At 40.1% G+C, this 17,724-nt stretch overlaps 1 protein-coding gene across 1 annotated transcript; it reads right to left on the minus strand.

The window, feature by feature from the left end:
- Nucleotides 1-58: 58 nt before the first annotated feature.
- Nucleotides 59-14,114, minus strand: plcd4a (phospholipase C, delta 4a). The gene is made up of 16 exons (XM_082139663.1): nt 13,827-14,114; nt 12,365-12,415; nt 10,982-11,140; nt 9,159-9,387; nt 8,765-8,894; nt 8,375-8,606; nt 7,942-8,143; nt 7,642-7,786; nt 6,767-6,919; nt 5,820-5,987; nt 3,330-3,486; nt 3,121-3,237; nt 2,319-2,497; nt 2,105-2,237; nt 1,652-1,801; nt 59-1,571 (listed from the first exon to the last, which is right to left on the minus strand). Exons 2-16 carry the CDS (start codon nt 12,399-12,401, stop codon nt 1,480-1,482), a joined length of 2,283 nt encoding a protein of 760 aa, XP_081995789.1. The 5' UTR covers nt 12,402-12,415; nt 13,827-14,114; the 3' UTR covers nt 59-1,479.
- Between the last annotated feature and the right edge of the window lie 3,610 nt (nt 14,115-17,724).

Raw genomic sequence — 17,724 nt, forward strand, 5'->3', positions numbered from 1 at the left:
TTTTATCATTTAAAAATTGGGATAAACTGGAGCTTGTTTTAGCAACAGAAACATGAAGTCCTTTAAAATATCTTTATTTTTTGAAGAATATGGCAAATACCTAAATACATACATACATATATACAAGCAAAACAGACAGTTTACAGTTAGTTACTGAGCAATGCTACAAAAACAGTATATAGATCCGGCTCATATGAAGCTTAGAATTACAAAAAATAACACTATTAGTCCAGCAGCATACATTTGATTTAACAAATGACTTGACATGATTCAGAATAATTCTCTATACATACTAGGGGAAAGGTGATGCATTTAAGAGTATATGTATTTTGATATTTTGAAATGTATACAGTGGTGTATACTGTATCCAGGTAGGTGGAGGTGGGAACAGACGGGGTCATTTTCACTGCCTTCTGTATCTCTGTGTAACTGAGTCTGGCCCCTGAGGTACTTCGGGGCCTAAGGAAGATTGTAATTGAGCCCTTGTGCCCATTATCTCTATACTTTATTCCAAAGGAGCAGTTAACACACACACCAGTGTAAGTACTGCTGAAATAGAGTCGTACGAATAAAGAACCAAGCCTTTTCTATTCAAATGTTTCTAAAATACAAAAAGCAAGATATAAAGACTTACCATGCATGGTAACAATAACAGAGGGGGAATCTCATATGAAATATATGGGGCTTTGGGGCTGTTTACACGACACAAATTTCATCTAAAAACGGAAAACTTTTATGCATTTTTGGCCGTTAATTTATCGACAACAGCGTTTTGGGAGCCTGAAAACTCAAACTTTTGAAAACGAGTTTCAAAGTGCAAGTTTTTTAAACTGATACCGTTATCATCTCCATGTAAACTACAAAAACGTGAATTAGTGAAAACGGTGACGTCATGCGCATGCGTATTATGTGTTCAGTCTATAGGCGTGTAGTGTTTCTTTACAAAGTAACGTCGCCAACTACTGGCCTGGGATGATAATACAGCGATTTTAGTCGTTTTCACAGATCCGTGTGAGCGAGGATCGTTTTGACAACACTGTCGTCTGTACGCGAAAAAAGTTAATGAAAAACTTTTCCGTTTTTAGTACACCGTTGTCGTGTAGCGTATCCTAAATTTTAGTCCTTGAAACAAACCAAAATAAGCTTCATTATCTTGTTCTTTTTCTTTTGATTTCGGGGTTAAAATACAACCTGGACATGTATCTCATTGAAGTTGAACTTAGACATAGAAAATCACTCAAATCTTAATAACAAATCAATAAAATAACTATAAAATTATTTGGCGTATAAATGAACTAAATCTATAGCAACACAACTTTTCCTTAAAAGTGTGAATTTTAATAATTTTTTTTAATTGTATTCAATATGATGTCAGCATTCTGCAAACAAGTGTTGACTGGGAAGACTTGAAATTGTTGCATTTTTTCTTCTTTGGTGCACGTGTCAATGTAAGACAGCATTAAATTCAGTCTCTTTGCTTTACGTTAGTTTAGTTATCCGAGTGTGAACAAAAAGCGATGAAGGAGGTATGCTGGTGCCGTCCTTAGACAGGAGATGGATGTGACGATATCCTACAAGGAAGAACAAAACGTGCTTATTTAGGATTAACAGCAGCTCCACGGAGGATACATTTGGTGGAATTGAGACGTACCTGGTTGAATACAGGTGAAAGGGAGAGTGAACTGTCCCACAAAGTCGTTCTTTGATGTTTTATCATAGTCCTCCACCACAAACCGAACCAGCGCCAACTCAGGGGCGTGAACGGTAAACTGAAGCATGTCGTACCATACCGGGTTGAAACCTGCAGAGACAAATAGGTTGTTGACATGAAATTTCAAGCATTAACAGTGCACAACATGCTGTTCTACTGTACACCTATAATTTTTTATAATAATATAAATAATAACTTATATTTAAATAAGCTAAAATAAGATATACCAGTGACCTCACCAGTTTTACACAGTAGATCTTAGTGCATATCCATTGAACCATTAGCTCAAAAACAAGATTTGTTTAGTCTTTTGAACGCAACAAGATCTCTGTTTTAACTGCGTCTAGACTTTCTCAGTCTAGACTTAACTCCATGCTATACATTTTAACTGACCGTTGTTGTCAATGTATCTGGTTTCCTGCTTGGCTTGGTCCAGCTGTATGCCATGAATTTCCACCCGAACGAGGGGATCAACAATTGAGCCCTCCTTGATGTTTACCTTGGGAAGCTGTTGGCCACTGATGACCTGGCATGAACACACAATGCAAGTTTAACATATACACACGTTATCTAAGACCAGCACATGCACAGAAATGCAGGTTTCTACCTGTATAGACAGGCTAAGCGGATTGTAACCATCTCGGTTTTGGGGGTTTTCTGGGTCAAACCTCTCGTCAAGGTTGCGCATGAACGCTGGTTTCAGTACGTAGCCACAATGCCCGTTCTGACTGAATAAGCCATCGTTTAGATCCATCTCAACCCCTGCAGTCTGAAAGTTCAGAGCAACTGAGAAGAGAAGAGAAGAGAAGAGAAGAGAAGAGAAGAGAAGAGAAGAGAAGAGGAGAAGGCTACACTTAGCAATAAAATATTTATTATTCCGTAGTAAAAGATCCTGCATAAAACATTTCCTAGTAGAACATTTTCCATTTTCATGGATAAAGCATGACAATTTAAGCTGTTATACTAGTGATGACTTGGCTAGTTACTCTAACTAGCAATACGCATCAACTGAATATTCTATATTAAACCATCCTATGATTGTCTTGATTGGTCTCCCAGCCTGGTCAGGTTGGTGGTGTTCAGCTGGTTTAACCAGTTGGTCTCCTAGTTGACCAGCTGATAAGTGCCTAAAATTTCTATAAAACCATCAAACTATGCTAACCTAACCAGCTTGATTGCTAGCTAAAACCAGCACACCCCTTGGTTAAAGCTAAGCTGGTTAAATCTGTATTTTCAAAAGACTTGTAAGACTAATTCCTAGTACATAACAAGTTTGACCCAACAACTAGATATTAATCACATCTGTATTGTGCTAATAGACAGTTGAGCAATGTTCATCAATAGAGAATATTAAAAAAATATTCAATGAAAGCTCTCAAGAAACATATCTTAGTCTCAGGTAGGCTTACCAATTTGGCACCCTGCGTTCCACATGTCCTGTGGGTTGAAGTTGGATGAGTCAGTTCTCAAGCCACTGGGGTAAACCCGGCTCAACTGATGAGCGTTATGGAGAACAAACTCCGCTCCTGTAGCACAGAGACAAAGTAAGACAATACAATTCTCAAAAAAAAAAAATTTGATAAGATGTTATAAGCAGTCAGACTCATGTTTCTTTTACCTGCCTCCCTTATGTGTTTCCGGGCCTTAGACTCCGTGAAGGAGGAGATCTCGTAAAACTTGGAGTGTACTCGTGAATGTTTAAAGCTGCTAAAGTGGACACTCTTGCAGTACACCACACAGTCGGACAGCTCTTTAGACAGACGCTGCTTGGATTTCTAGACAGTACAAAAACAGTCCTTCAGTTCAGTTTGACAGTTCCACATTCGTTTCATTTTCTTAGCTTTAGGTGGTTTTCTGGTTTTCCACGGATCAGGCTTATCTTTTTTTGATATTTTAAAGGGGTTGCAGGCACTTGTCAGCTGGTCAGGCCTTTGAGGCAAGCTTGCCAACTAGCTAACCCAGTTGAACACCAGCTTAAGCCATTTAAAGGGTTAGTTCACCCTAAAATAAAAATTCTGTCATTAATTACTCACCCTCATGTCGCTCCAAACCCGTAGGACCTTCGTTCATCTTCGGAACACAAATTAAGATATTTTTGACGAAATCCAAGAGCTTTCTGACTGCGACATTATTACCACTTTCAAGGCCCAGAAAGGTAGTCAAGACTTTGTTAAAATAGTCCATGTGACTACAGTGGTTCAACCTTAATGTTATGAAGTGACGAGAATACTTTTTTTCGGCAAAAAAATCTAAAATAACTACTTCATTCAACAATTTCTTCCGTTCCGTGTCAGTTTCCAACGCTGTTCACGTGAGCACCACGATGCGTGTGTGGTGCTGACGCAGGAGCCGGTCAATACTGAGCCGCCGTTCTGGCGTAGAACCCGGAAGCACTGCACTGTGTTTACAACGTAAACAGCATAGGAGGCTGACGCAGACGAGAAGAAATTGAGGGGGTCAGAAAGCTCTCGGACAACCGTCAAATCAAAAACCAATAGGAGTGCCGAACTTGATGCAATTAGTGAGACATCAACAAACCACTACCTTGCTCTACATCGTCTTCGTTTTTTTCCAGTTTTCTTTTCAAGAGAAGCCATGATCAAAATTAATGCTAGAGATTGTTTTTGTTTGCTAGCCACCATTTCAGTCCTGCATGTATTGCAGCTCACGTCACTGAACGTGTCATGGTAAAACCCCGGATGAGTCTTCTTCCGTGCGTCCATTTTTAATGCATCTTGACTGCCGTACATTCTGACTTTAATGACAACTGAGATCCCACAGTGTGACATCGCTTACAACGGGGATCATGTTTGATCAGTCTGACAAGCAACAGTCGTAAAGGTTATAGAGGCTATTATAAATCGTACAATATGCACCCGTCTTTACTAAGAACTCAAAATCGACATGGCTATGGTGTTTTGAGAAGTCAACTAGCTAAATTGTATGATGTGGTTTTACTGCAAGCATTCAATTCTGCTAATTCAACACAGGACTACTTAGACAATGTCATGACAGACGGCCCATGTGTAATAAGGACCGGTATCCACCTGGCTTCATCTTACACTACCATTTGTTGGGTTTGTCTTTGCTAACCTGCTGTGCCATCTTAACATGATATTCAACTTGCCTAGGGTGGCGTAGCCTTGATCTGGGCTGGTAACCAAAAGTTGTAGGTTCAAAGCCAGCAAGGGTTAATTCTTTGAAATTGTACCCTTAAACAAGATACTTCCAGAGGGACTATCCCCGTAGGAAGGGTTCTGTAAGTCACTTGGGATAAATGTGGCATTTAAATAATTATTAGTAATTAGCCTAAATCAGTTATCCGACAAGACTGAGTCTGTATGTTAAACATAACATGACAAAATGTTTCAGTTGACAAGTCAACAAGTTGACTATCTCTGGAGAAACCAAGATGGGTGATCCCTGACTGCAGCTAACCAGAGTTCAAAGAATCAAGTGTCGCATGGTAACAGCAGTGCCAGCAAGTGCACATGGCCACCTATCAGATGGCAGAAGACCACAGAAGATACGCCGTTTCTGTCTTATCTATCTGCGACTTTCTCTCTTGCATTTTCTTGTTTGTTTGTGTACTTCCTTCCCAAGATTGCGTCATTCTAACCCCATTCAACTTTTATTAGTCCTTTATGTAATCAGTTCATTTTCAGGGCCACTGTGCAACTCTTGTCAGTCAGAATATTTTGCTACCTTCAACATTAGACAAGCTGGTCTACATTAGGTAAACTGCTTACAGCCCAGAACAGAAAAGTGGAATTTCCATGGATGATCCAAACGAAGGAGTGTGTTCAACAGGTATTACATAAGTAGATTCGAATCTTGTGGTTAAAGTCTAGGCAGACTGAAACTCTTGCTTGAGGACTCTGATGAAGACCTGATAAACTACCAGTGAGACAAGTTCAATATTTTACAATCCATTGGCACATGAAGTAGCCAAAGAAATTTTACTCTAGATATGGCCCATTATTTTTAACATTATTTCCTTTTGATAGTTCATGAATCTACTTTTGATTGGGTTCAAACTTAAGACTTTTCTGTTACCAGCTATGATCTTTGCCCACTTGGCTAATATGATTTGAAAGTATCACTGTACCTTGCCTCTATGTCGTATGCTGTCAGTGCGATGATGGTCATCATCAATTTCAGCGGTCTCCTCTTCGTCGCTCACCTCTCCTGTCAAAGGGTCATCCACCACCCCATTCATGCAATCCTCTAATCCACCTATCTTCTTTCCTTTCAACAGAATCTTCCCTTTCAGATCCTATACACACACAAATATGGAGAGGATACACTTTCATCAGCAACAATCTGTAAACTCTTTAACAGTGAACACATTGACACACAAACTAGAAATTAGTACTAGAAGCTAGGCTAGGCCTTAGGCTGACTAGTGGTTGGTCGAATAGGAATGTATCTCTTTTAAAGGAATCAATGAATTTGGACCTAAACTAGTAAGACTGCCTTAGTCAATTAGCTTCACCAGGAAGACCATGATGTTCAGTTAAGTGCTGCTAGTGGCTAACAGCTAGATAATCTTGATATGCTTCTGGTAATACCCTGCTAAAAATGACAATGGTGGTGTGCAGGTATCCCCACCAGGCTTCTTAACTAGAAAGAATCAATCAGTCAAATAGTTTTACCAGAGAAACTTGACAAGCAAGGTAATTCATGTTAGTCTGAGCTTTTTTTTCAGCATGGTCGTATGCGTTTGTGGGGGGGGGGGGGGGGGGGGGTTGTTGTTTGCTTTAATTGTTTAATTGCTTTAATAATTAAGTGTGGCTGGGTTGCATGGACATAGATCATATGGCTGCCACCCCAGGTAAACAGCCGGAGAAAGTGAATGTATCATGGAGAGGTCACTCCACTCTGAACTCTGATACACACGTCTACTTGTGGGGTGGAAACTTCAAGATCTTTGCCGAGGACACTTCAAAATGAATGACTAGTGCTAGAAATTTACTGCCACTTAAGCAGTCCAATTAAGTGGACTTGTTAAGTACTTGTTTAACTGACCACATGCATCCATGCTCTCCGGCTCACCTCGGGGGATGGGAGGCCGATAGGAATCTTTCCATCTAAAGTGCTTTTCAGCAGCTTGTCTCCCAGGATCTGGGTGAGGTGTTGGGCCATGACTTTCTGCTGCTCTACACTGCAGTGGTTCTCAATGGACAGGATGACAGGGTACTGCGATGCCTGAGGAGGGGAGAGTGTGTGAATAAGTGATGGAGTGTAATGGAACACTCGACAGAAAACAACGGCTAACGCACTGCCAGGCAGGGGTCGACTGCCCTAGATCACATTACACACAAACAGAAGGGCATGGTGCCCTGGCCCCAGTCTGTCACACACACAAAAATGCAAGCAAGTACAGTACTCTAACCTGGTTTAAAAAGATTAAAGATGAAGAGATAAAGAAAGAAACCAAGAGGTTTATAAAAAGTATTAAGATAATACCACATTTATATCAAACTTGGTATTTCTATCAATACCATCCCCTTACAAAAAAAAGTACTGTGGCACCATATTTTAATGATAGAATCAGATGGTTAAACTATGGTATTTAAAAATATACCATAGTACTAATGCTAATACCTTGGTTTTCTTTGAAGAACCTTCAATCTCCCTGGTATATAAATCAAAGTACCATGCCATTACCATCACTATACCATGATACAGTGTTTTTTGTTTTGTTTTTTGTTAAAACGTACCATGTTAATGACATGCTGTTTGCATTATTATACCAAGGTATTCCTTGATGTACATTAGAAAATCATGTAAATACCATAATATTTGAATATAATATTTGAAAGTACTGTGGTATTTGATAGCATCACTATACCATGGTACCACCACAGTTCTTTTTTGTTAGGAACTCACAGCTTTGAAAGAGTGAATGAACATAGTTTGTGACATACTTTGAAGGCATAGTTGCTCAGCACAGTGACAACATCCTTGAAGAAGATCTTGGACGTCAACGTGTGTCCATGGTAGACGATTGGTTCTCCATTTGGTCCGTCCCAACAGTCCACTTCTACACATCGACAGCCACGTTTCAGTGCTCTGAAACAGTCATACAAGTTCATATTTATGAATATAAGAATTGCTCAATCTGTATATGTTATACCAGATAAATGCTCATACTAACATGGAAAAGCCTGCGGATGGTGTGTTTTGGTTAGGAAATGTCTACTTGATAGGTTTTTGAAAACGTGTACCGTATATAGCCTTCCACGCTGCTATGTCCTCTGATTTGGTCCTCCAGAAGGTATGTGTTATGAGAAGATGAAATGAAGTAATGGCAGAGAGGCTGAGTCATGTCCTGGGACAGTTCTACCATGGAAGGGTTGAAGATGGAGCCCTCTGATGAGCTCAGGTACATCAGGAAACCATCAAATGTCATTGCTTGCAACTTTTTTGCTGGAGTTAAGAAAAACACAAAATGCAGCATTACGATACCTGGAACTAAAAGTTAGTAAGTTTGAGTTTGAAAGTTAAAGATGTGTTTGGGACAAGAGGCCAAACCACCAAAGATGACCTGAACAGATCAATAGCAAGTGGAAAGTAAAATACAAACAACATAAGCTTTGAAGAAACTTCAGCAAGAAAAGTACAACTCCGTTAGCTATGCTTCATCACAAAATTAATTACCTGTGTCTGAAGGTTCATAGCGTTCAATGAGATTGAGTGCATACTGCTGAACTCCATCCTCGTGAAGTTGCTCCTCCTGCAGGAAATCTTTCAGATCTTGGAGCGTTAGCTTCTGCCCATCACTTGAATATTCCTGAAACACTCGCAGGACGTCTTCACGCTGAGTCAGCATCTTATAGAACAGCACAAACTCATCGTCTTCAAGAGTACCTGACTGAGACTTGTCCGCCATCTGCAGAACAAGAGAAGCTCTAAAATGTACAAATACAAACAACTGGCTGGAAATGGATCACTAAATAATGATGCAAGTGTGTCAAGTGTCAAAACCATCATTGAACTGAAGCTACATCAAGCAGTGTAACCATAGGCTGGCCATGAAAGTGTAGTTACCGTAAAGAGACGGAGAGCATGATGCTCATTCATGTCCACGTTCATCATCTTCAGCAGATCTCTGATCTCCTTAAAGTTCATCTGCCCATCTCTGTTTTTGTCTGCTTTTTTGAACCAATCACATATCCATCTGGAAACAGCATTAAGGGAAAACCAAAGTGCTGACACATGATTTACCAAAGTAGGACATGTTCCTATCAACTAATCTGATTTCAGGGACTTGGACTTCAATCCAGGTAAATTAAGAATCTGAGGACATCAGAAGTGCTGCTGTCCCAGTGTATTTAAGTGTCTTTTTAATGCCATTTAGCCTGTGTGAAACCTTTGTGTGTGTGTGTAAGATGGACAGAGAGCGGAATGATAGACAGATAGATAAGGTCACAGTAAAGGATACTGGTCTAGTTTCTCTCTCTGCCCCATGTTCTCCAGGTTATCGATGAGTTTGCGTATCCCATTTATCCATGATCGTGCCTCCTCTGCTGATTCGGCCACTAGGTCCAAATTGCCCCGTCGACCACGAAACACAAGGGTGAAGCAGCGGTCAGGTGGGAACTCGTCAGCAATGCTAAGCAGAACCTCAGATTGGTGCCCTTCCCGCACGGCCTCCACATCACCCACAGAAACTATATACACACATAAACAATAGCTATCTAAATAGGGATAAACCCTTAGAGTTAGAGTCAAGACCAGACCATTCTTCTGACCCATCAAGGCCAATGCCACATTAACGTGGTCTCGAGAGATGTCAGTACCAAGAAAACCAGATCAAAACTTTGACTCTCAGCCAAACCCTAATGTGTAGACTGAGCAAGAGGTACCCAATCCTGCTCCTGGAGGGCCAATATCCTACAGAGTTTAGTTCAAACCTTAATTAATCACACCTGAACCAGGTATTTCCAGGTATCACCAGGCTAATCAAGGTATTTGCAATAACTAGAGACAACAGGTGTTTTGGAGCAATTCACAGTTAAACCCTAAGACTGAATCCGAAATCGCGGCCTATACCCTCAAATAGGGCATTATTTTGTATTATTTTATCCATTTGTAGTGCTGTCAGAAACCATAGTAGAGATTATCGAGTGCATTTATTCTGTCCCACATTACACCGCAATAACAAGTATACAGCCGACGTACGCTCAATGGCTGTCCAAATGCGCTCACTTGTTTTCATTCACTCCTTCAAGTGAACTGTATTAGTGGACTAACATAGGGAATAGTTATTGGGGGTTTAGGGGGTGATTTCGGATTTAGCCTAACATTGACCCTCCAGGCACAAAAGTGAACACCCCTGGTCTAGAGGTTCTGAAATCACTGTGTACTGTATGAAGTTGTTTATATTTCTGTCTAGGGTGATGGTGTACTTGTTCTAGGCTTGCATTAGAAACACAGGAAGAATCAATCCATGTACTATCACCATTGTGACCTTAATTAGACACTTAACCTCAGGTTTCTCCTATTGCAGGGGTGTCCAATCCTGCTCCTGGAGGGCCACCTTCCAGCAGAGTTCTACTCCAGCCCCAATTAAACACACCTATACCAGTGTAAGGAATTATAGTCTGCTCCGATCAAACTTCCACTCCAATATATACATTTATGCTCCTTCCCTAAAAAGAGCTTATTTATCATCGAGACAATTTCTTCCGATCGCAGTAATATGTAAATAGTATCACCGGAGTGATATATTATCACATATAGCATGGGAGCGGTAAAAATAAAAGAACCATCCTGAATACAGGGATTTCAAACAATCTTATCACCTTAACATTTGGCTGTTCTTATTTGAAATAATATCGAAGATGTGGGAACAGAAGGCTATCACTTTTTATTGTTATCCTCAATTTACATTTAAGGCAGAACTTCATTTACATTACGAGTGGTAAACTGTAACAGGATAAAAGGTTTAAGATTTGGATGTTCTGGGTTCATTCTGACGCCGGTGAACCCAAGGTGATTTGTGTACCTTGCCACTGCTATGCTATAATAAACTTCATTTTTGAGATCTTCGACGTCCACATAATTTTTTCTTACACCAGCTAATCAAGGTCTTCAGAGTCACTACTTCCAGCCAGATGTGTTGGAGCTACCCCCTGCAAAAAGGTGGCCCTCAAGGAGGAGGATTGAACCCCTGCCTATGAGATTTTAATTGTAATACATCTATTGCTTTGGATAAATGACTAATAATTACAGATTGTGGATTTCAGCCTTGTTAGCACTTACAGGTGGAGTGGGCATTTCCAGCTTTCTTGCTCTTGTACCAGATAGTCATGCAGTCTTCTTGTAGCCGGAAATAACGCTGCTTTTTCCATGTGCGAGACTTGATTTTTCTCATCACTGTGCCGACGATCATGGACTTCAGGTTGTCATCAGCCTGGATACCTGATGCGCAAGAACGTACAGGAGACAAAGAGGGCGAGGAGGGGTCAGACGACAGGTAATGCACCTGACCCAGATTCACAGTACATCATGAAAACTACACTAAAACACCCCTGTCTCTCATGACCAGATAATGAATCCTCGTTTTGTACGTTTGATGGGTTTTGGCATACATCTTAGCAGTCCTTGTAACTTGGTGTCGCTAGCACCACTTTATTTCCACTTTGCAACAACATGTCAACTACCAGTCATTAGAGTATTAGTAGACTGTCTACTTAAAATCACTTTATTTTGATGCTACCCCAACAAGCATTCTACTGACTATAAGTAAATTTGAAAGTATGTCAACTTATTCTACTAAACTTAACCTAACAGTCTACCAATACTCTAATGAGAGTTAGTTGACATGTAGTTACAAATGAATGAGAGTTATTTGACATGTAGTTGCAAAGTTACTTATAGTTATTAGAATGTCTGAAGAGGTATATCGAAATAAAGTGTAACCCTATAATCTACAAGTTGAGCTACTGGAACTATTTAGACTTGTCTTTAATACTTTGCATTTTATATGCAAAACGAGATACAATCAAGCCCCTTTTATCAAGCCTTCCTAGTCTGGACCTAGTCTCAGCCTCAGACGTCACGCCCACAAACCGTTGGCTGAACGTCTGATGCATATGGCACACTTTTCTGGAAACACTTCAGGAGTTTCGAAGTCGCGATCTGATTGGTTGAATTCTACAGGATGTCCGGGAGACGTGTGTGTCGCATTCTTTATCGGCCCGCCTGGAAACAAATGCCGTGATGCCAAAACCCCTCGTGGAAGAAGAAAGCCGTTGTGTTTACAACTGCGACAATAGCGCTTGCCAGGATCAATTAAACGCTGGATTTTCAAAAAGTAAGTGAAGTTCGCGGCTCCATTGTTGCAGTAAACTTGCACAACGTTCATGAATGAATCATTTATTAGATGCACACCGGTCTGTTATTGTAGGGACATCGACATTATATTGCCACGCCCCTAAACATGACGCGGAACAAAATGAACTGTGATTGGTTGGGTTACATGTCAGTCAAACGTCCTCTTGGGCGGTCCTTGGCCAAGAAAAGCTCAGATAGAGTCCAAACCTTCTGCCGTCAGTCTGAAGGTCTGGCTATGCGAGACTAGTCTGGACGCAATGTTTGTGGAGGCATCTGAAGACAAGATCTACTTTTTTTATGTAAACTTACGTAGGCTCCTTTCAGTAGAAGCCATCTGTCGTGTCATTTTTTAGACGTCTCCTGTTTTTGAATGGAGAGAGAGAAGAAATTAATTGTATCACTGACATAAGCAGAGAAAATAATATTAAAATGAATCACACGGTTCATTAAATATGTTTAACATACAATAACATTTAAGCCTATAAATATAATGCATTAGAGGCAGGCACATTAAAGAAAATCTTGATTTTATCAGTAACATTGCAATTTAAAAAAATAAAAGTAACAAACCATTGACCATAATTTTATGAACATAAATGTGAAATATTTAGAATACAATTTTTAAACAAATTGAACCACATCAGTCATGCCCAGTAATAATCATTAGTATTAATTCTAAGGACTCTAAGGTTTGGTCTGTTCCTACATTTGACAACCTTTTCACTGCTTTTGTTTTAAGCAAACACACATGCACACCCTCTAACAAGTATTTTCAGACAGTGTAAATGGCTGTTGAAGCCTCAAACGCTTCAATGTTTGCACGGATCTGTTCTTTGTGAAAGCATCTCACACTTGCCCTCAAATACTGCACAGTCATGCAAAACCAAACAAAAACACACACAAAGAGAGGATGACGATTGAGGAAACTGAGGTCACAATTAATTAAATTTAATTAATTTGTATTAACTAAATTCTGTTTACGTTAGTGCTGTCAAATCAATTAATCACGATTAATCACATCTAACACTTTTTTATACACACACACACATATACATATACATCTATTTACAAACGTATATGTTAGATGCGATTAATCGCGATTAATCGATTTGACAGCACTAGTTTATGTTAATCTTAAAAATTAAATAAAAAGACCACAATCTTGCCACTTGAGCATTTAAAGACGTGATGTAATACCCAGCCAAAGTTGCCATGAAGATTCAGGTTTCACACGAAGCAACGGTCAGTCGCCTTAAACATGGCGGACAAACATTGCTGTTAAGATGTTAACAAAAACATGCTCAACTCATGCATATTTCTCGATTCTCCAGATTCTTTCAAATAATTTGTTGTTAATTGCTCTTACAATTAACAACTAAGACTTTTTATAACACCAAAATTATAAAAGCATGACAACAACAACAGTGTCAATAGTATGTTCACTATATTGTACAAAAATGAGTGAAAACATATTGATAACTGCAAAGTAATACTTTTAAATCCATTTTATTTTGATTTAAATTCTTTGTTTTTATTAAAAATAAAACAATTTAAATATAAATAAAACCACTCTATAAAAGTTTTAAATAGCCTAATTTATCATTTGTATAAATATAAAAAATATAAAAATGAAGCAATTTAACTAACAGCAGAGAGACAAAACAAGCAACAGATATGAAGAGTATCTGTACAGGTATCCTGACATGAACTTTCATAATAAACTATTTATGTATTACAGTTTTTAATATCTCAGGCTTGAAGGTCCACTTACCCTCTGTGGGCTCATAGTCGGATCTGTATTTGAGCTTTGAAGAGGAGCCGGACTCAGGAGAAGCCGGTGTAATGTGGCCCCCGCTGCAACAGAGCCGGACTGACTGTCCACATCTCACCACAGCTGATCGTACCACAACACGCCTCCCTCTGACGCACAACCACACACCCACAGATCCACACAAGCACACGGGCCGTTATCCACAAAATACACTTTCTTTCTCCTTTGGGAGGCAAAATATCTCTTGTCCTCCTCCCTCCTCTCCGGCTGCTTTGTCTTGTGTCTCTCTGTCCCTCTGTTCAGATAAAACGAGGGTATGTCTGTTTTGTGGACGAAACACAATACTGCGTATTGCGTAATTGGAGAGTTGCGTTCCTGCGGTGTGACAACCTAAAGGTTTTATCGCCACAGAATACGTGTGATGTGACATGTATGACAATAGATGTGAAACTGAACACTTTTCTAACTAATCCTGAGTGAGTCAAATAAATAACACCCCAAATTACCGATTGGCTCTTATTGAAACTGTTTGTACATTATGCAGAACAGAGATTTTTTGCATTTTATAAAGTTGCTATGTGGTTGCTATGAGGTCTGAGTCAAAATTGCTATGCTGTTGCCATTCTGGGTGGTTTTTAATCACAATGTTTGGGAGTTGCTGCACAATTGCAATTTCAATTGTATTGTAGCATTTACTAAGTGTTTTGTAGTTCGTTGCCATGAGGTTTTTAGGTGTTTGCTTACTGGAACAAGTCAAAAGAGCCACAAGGTTGCTATGTTGTTGCTGTTCGGAGTGGTTTTTGGTATGTTGCTAACATGGGTAGACGCGTCGGCACGCCCACCATCTTGGAACGGACAGTGTGTCATCACTCACAGTAAGAATCAATAATGCCAACTTACTCTTGAATGTTCACAGACCAGCTTTGACCATTCCACTATGGTGGATGGCTTACTTTAAGCGACCCATAGAAACAGCCACTAATGAGGCATCTATGTATATATATATAAGTATCTATGGTTGCTAACATGTTCTGAATGCTTTGTAGCATGTTGCTATATAGCCACTAGGGTGTTCTGGATGGATACTATCACATTGCTATGTGGTCCTTCTCACCCCTCTCTGAGCGGAACCAGTATCTCCGGCATGGGGTGCACAAGGACGCTAAATACAGCAGTCTCTAGCGTCAGTCGCTATTGCGCCTCTTAAGATATCCCCCGATGTGAGGTTTACCTGCACAGCTCTCACTAGCTGGCCTTCGTTAAACTCACCCCCCTTAACTTTACTCCTATCTGGGTCACGGCACCAATGTAACCCCTCCGGTCCTACTAGCCCCACTTCAAGTGGGACTCGAACTGGCGTCTCAGCGTCTCAGGCATGAGAGGAAGGTGCGCCAATAAGGACACTAAAGACCACACTGTCTAGCATCAGTCGCTAGTGCGCATCTTGAGGCCAGGGGAGTGAGGTTTACCTGCACAGCTCTCTGTAGCTGGCCTCCGTTACACTCACCCCCCCGAAACCTGTACAGCTCTTACTAGCTGGCTTCCACTACACTAGGAGAATACTTGCCTGCCCAAGTTAAAAGTACAAATCCTGATGTATAAGGTATTATGGCTGGATACTAGCACATTACTCTGTGGTTGCTGCAAAAGTACTTTTTTTTAATGCGTGTTTTAACATGTTGCTAAGTGTTGCTATGAGGTTTCTAGCCATTTTCTTCTTGGACCAAGTCATAAGAGCCACAATGTGAGGGTGTTGTAGCTATGCTGTTGATAAGATGTTCTAAGTTGTTTTAACAAGTTGCTATGTGGTTTCTAGGGTGCTATGCTTCTGTTTGCTTTGATTCGGCTTACTAAGCCGAATCAAAACAGCCACAATGCTACGTTGTTTCTGTTCAGCTAGGAAGGTATTCTGAATGGTTTTTAGCATGTTGCTATTTAGTTGCAACTAAATAGTGTCCTGGGGTCTATACCATGAAGCCAGTTTTGGTAGCTAGCCAGGTATGTTTCAGTTTAGTTTGTGCCAACCCTGTGGTTTTAGACACCATGAAAGTGGTTTGGCTTTTAGCAGTGTTCAGTGGCTTTTACCTGCGCTAGTTAAAAGTAGGCTACAAAACAGTATGAGAAATAGTAATAGTGACACTAGCCTAAGTAAACAGCACCAAAATTAAACCCAAATGACCGATTTGGGTTTGGACAGATTGGTCAGTAGGAACTATTACCATATTACATTGTGCAGTAACTTTATAAAAAGCGTTCCCTCTAAGAGTTATGAAGGAGCATTACTTCAGTAATCACAAATGATCAAAAAAGCAACCAAATGTTCATAAAATATTCAAATGCCTTCATGGCATGTTGACAGCCGTATATCGGACCGCGCCGTCCAGAAACATGCGTATCAGAGAGTTTAACGCGTGTTTGTAGAGCACAGCTCAAGAGTCTATTGTCTACGCTTGACTTCCCTCACTGGGGCCCTTTTAACGGAGCCCCCAGATCATCGGATCAAGTTACTTAAGTAGGCATTCAACATTTAACAACTCCGTTAAACTGTGTTTAGACAGAAAGAGGAAAGGGGAACGAGAGCGGAAAAAGCTTTTTAGGCCAATTTAGGCCATTTTAGACCAAACATGTCGAATTCGAAATAAATACGTTTGGAATACTTTATTCCTATCAAGGGGTCTCGCCGGTCGAGTTCGGTTGTACTTGGCTTCATCTCCTATTCGGAATACTACTTCTCTGTCCCTTCCTCTTGTGTCTGTTCATGAATAAAACAACTGAGCTCAATGTCTGAGCTCAGCTTACACACACAGCGCTGGCATCTTTAAAAGGGGGTCCCTGCCTACTGGCTATATCATCGAGCCAAAGGCTGGAGTGCTTCCAGACTCCTGTACGAACACACACACACACACACACACGGTCGAACACTTTCCATCACAGACATCCCCTCCATGAAACTCTCACCTTGGGTTTAACGGCGTATCAGTTCGTTCATTACACAAAGGTGATTAGCAACTAAACTCAACTGACTGTTCGGTTGATATGACACTTGTAAATGCATGGGATTTTATTTCACTGTTTATGGAAAATGGCTCATATGCATTTCTGCATGGTGAAAAATGGAATAAAACTGAACTGGTAAACAGTACTTTTATAATAAAAATTGTTAACCGCCAGTTTTACAAAAAAACAAAAAAAAACAACTTTATTTGAAAACAAATGGCCATTATTTTATTACTGCTCCAGGGGTGCGTTTCCCGAAAGCATCGTTAGCCAACTATGGTCGCAAGTTCCCTCGTTACCAATAGAGTTCAATGGACATTGCGATGAACTTGCGACCATGGTTGGCCAACGATGCTTTCGGGAAACGCACCCCAGAGCAGGTTTTTGCAATGCCACTAATGGCCAGCAGGTGGCAGCCAGTGATGCAAGTAATCTTTTTTTGATACAAGTAATCAAGATGTGACGCAAACACTTTACTGCGCTTTTTGAAAAAAACAGTATGAAACAGTAATACATTTTTTAAACTGTAGTATGCTTAATTTTTGTCCCATTACGTCATTAATTCAGCGAGTGCCATCAAGTGATCTCAGGGGGAAACATTTTTAAAATGATAATAGTATATTACTGTGTATATATATCAAATGATGAGTGTAAAATGCAATATCCGCTCAACTTTTCCAAAAGTCAGTCTAACCCGTTTTATGACGTGTTTGGCTAAACGACTTTTCCAAAAGTACAACTTATTGAACAAATTATATTTCTATACGCTCATCCTCAGTTTCATTCGCGTAATTTTCAAAAAGTTCTTTAATGAAAATGTACTATTAGGAAAAATATCCTAATTCATCCTCAAGACCGGAAAAGCAGCACAGCGGATGGCAATTTCACTTGACATTTACGA

This window comes from Leuciscus leuciscus (assembly GCF_965113295.1).
Source record: "Leuciscus leuciscus genome assembly, chromosome: 15".
Classification (NCBI taxonomy): Eukaryota; Metazoa; Chordata; class Actinopteri; order Cypriniformes; family Leuciscidae; genus Leuciscus; species Leuciscus leuciscus.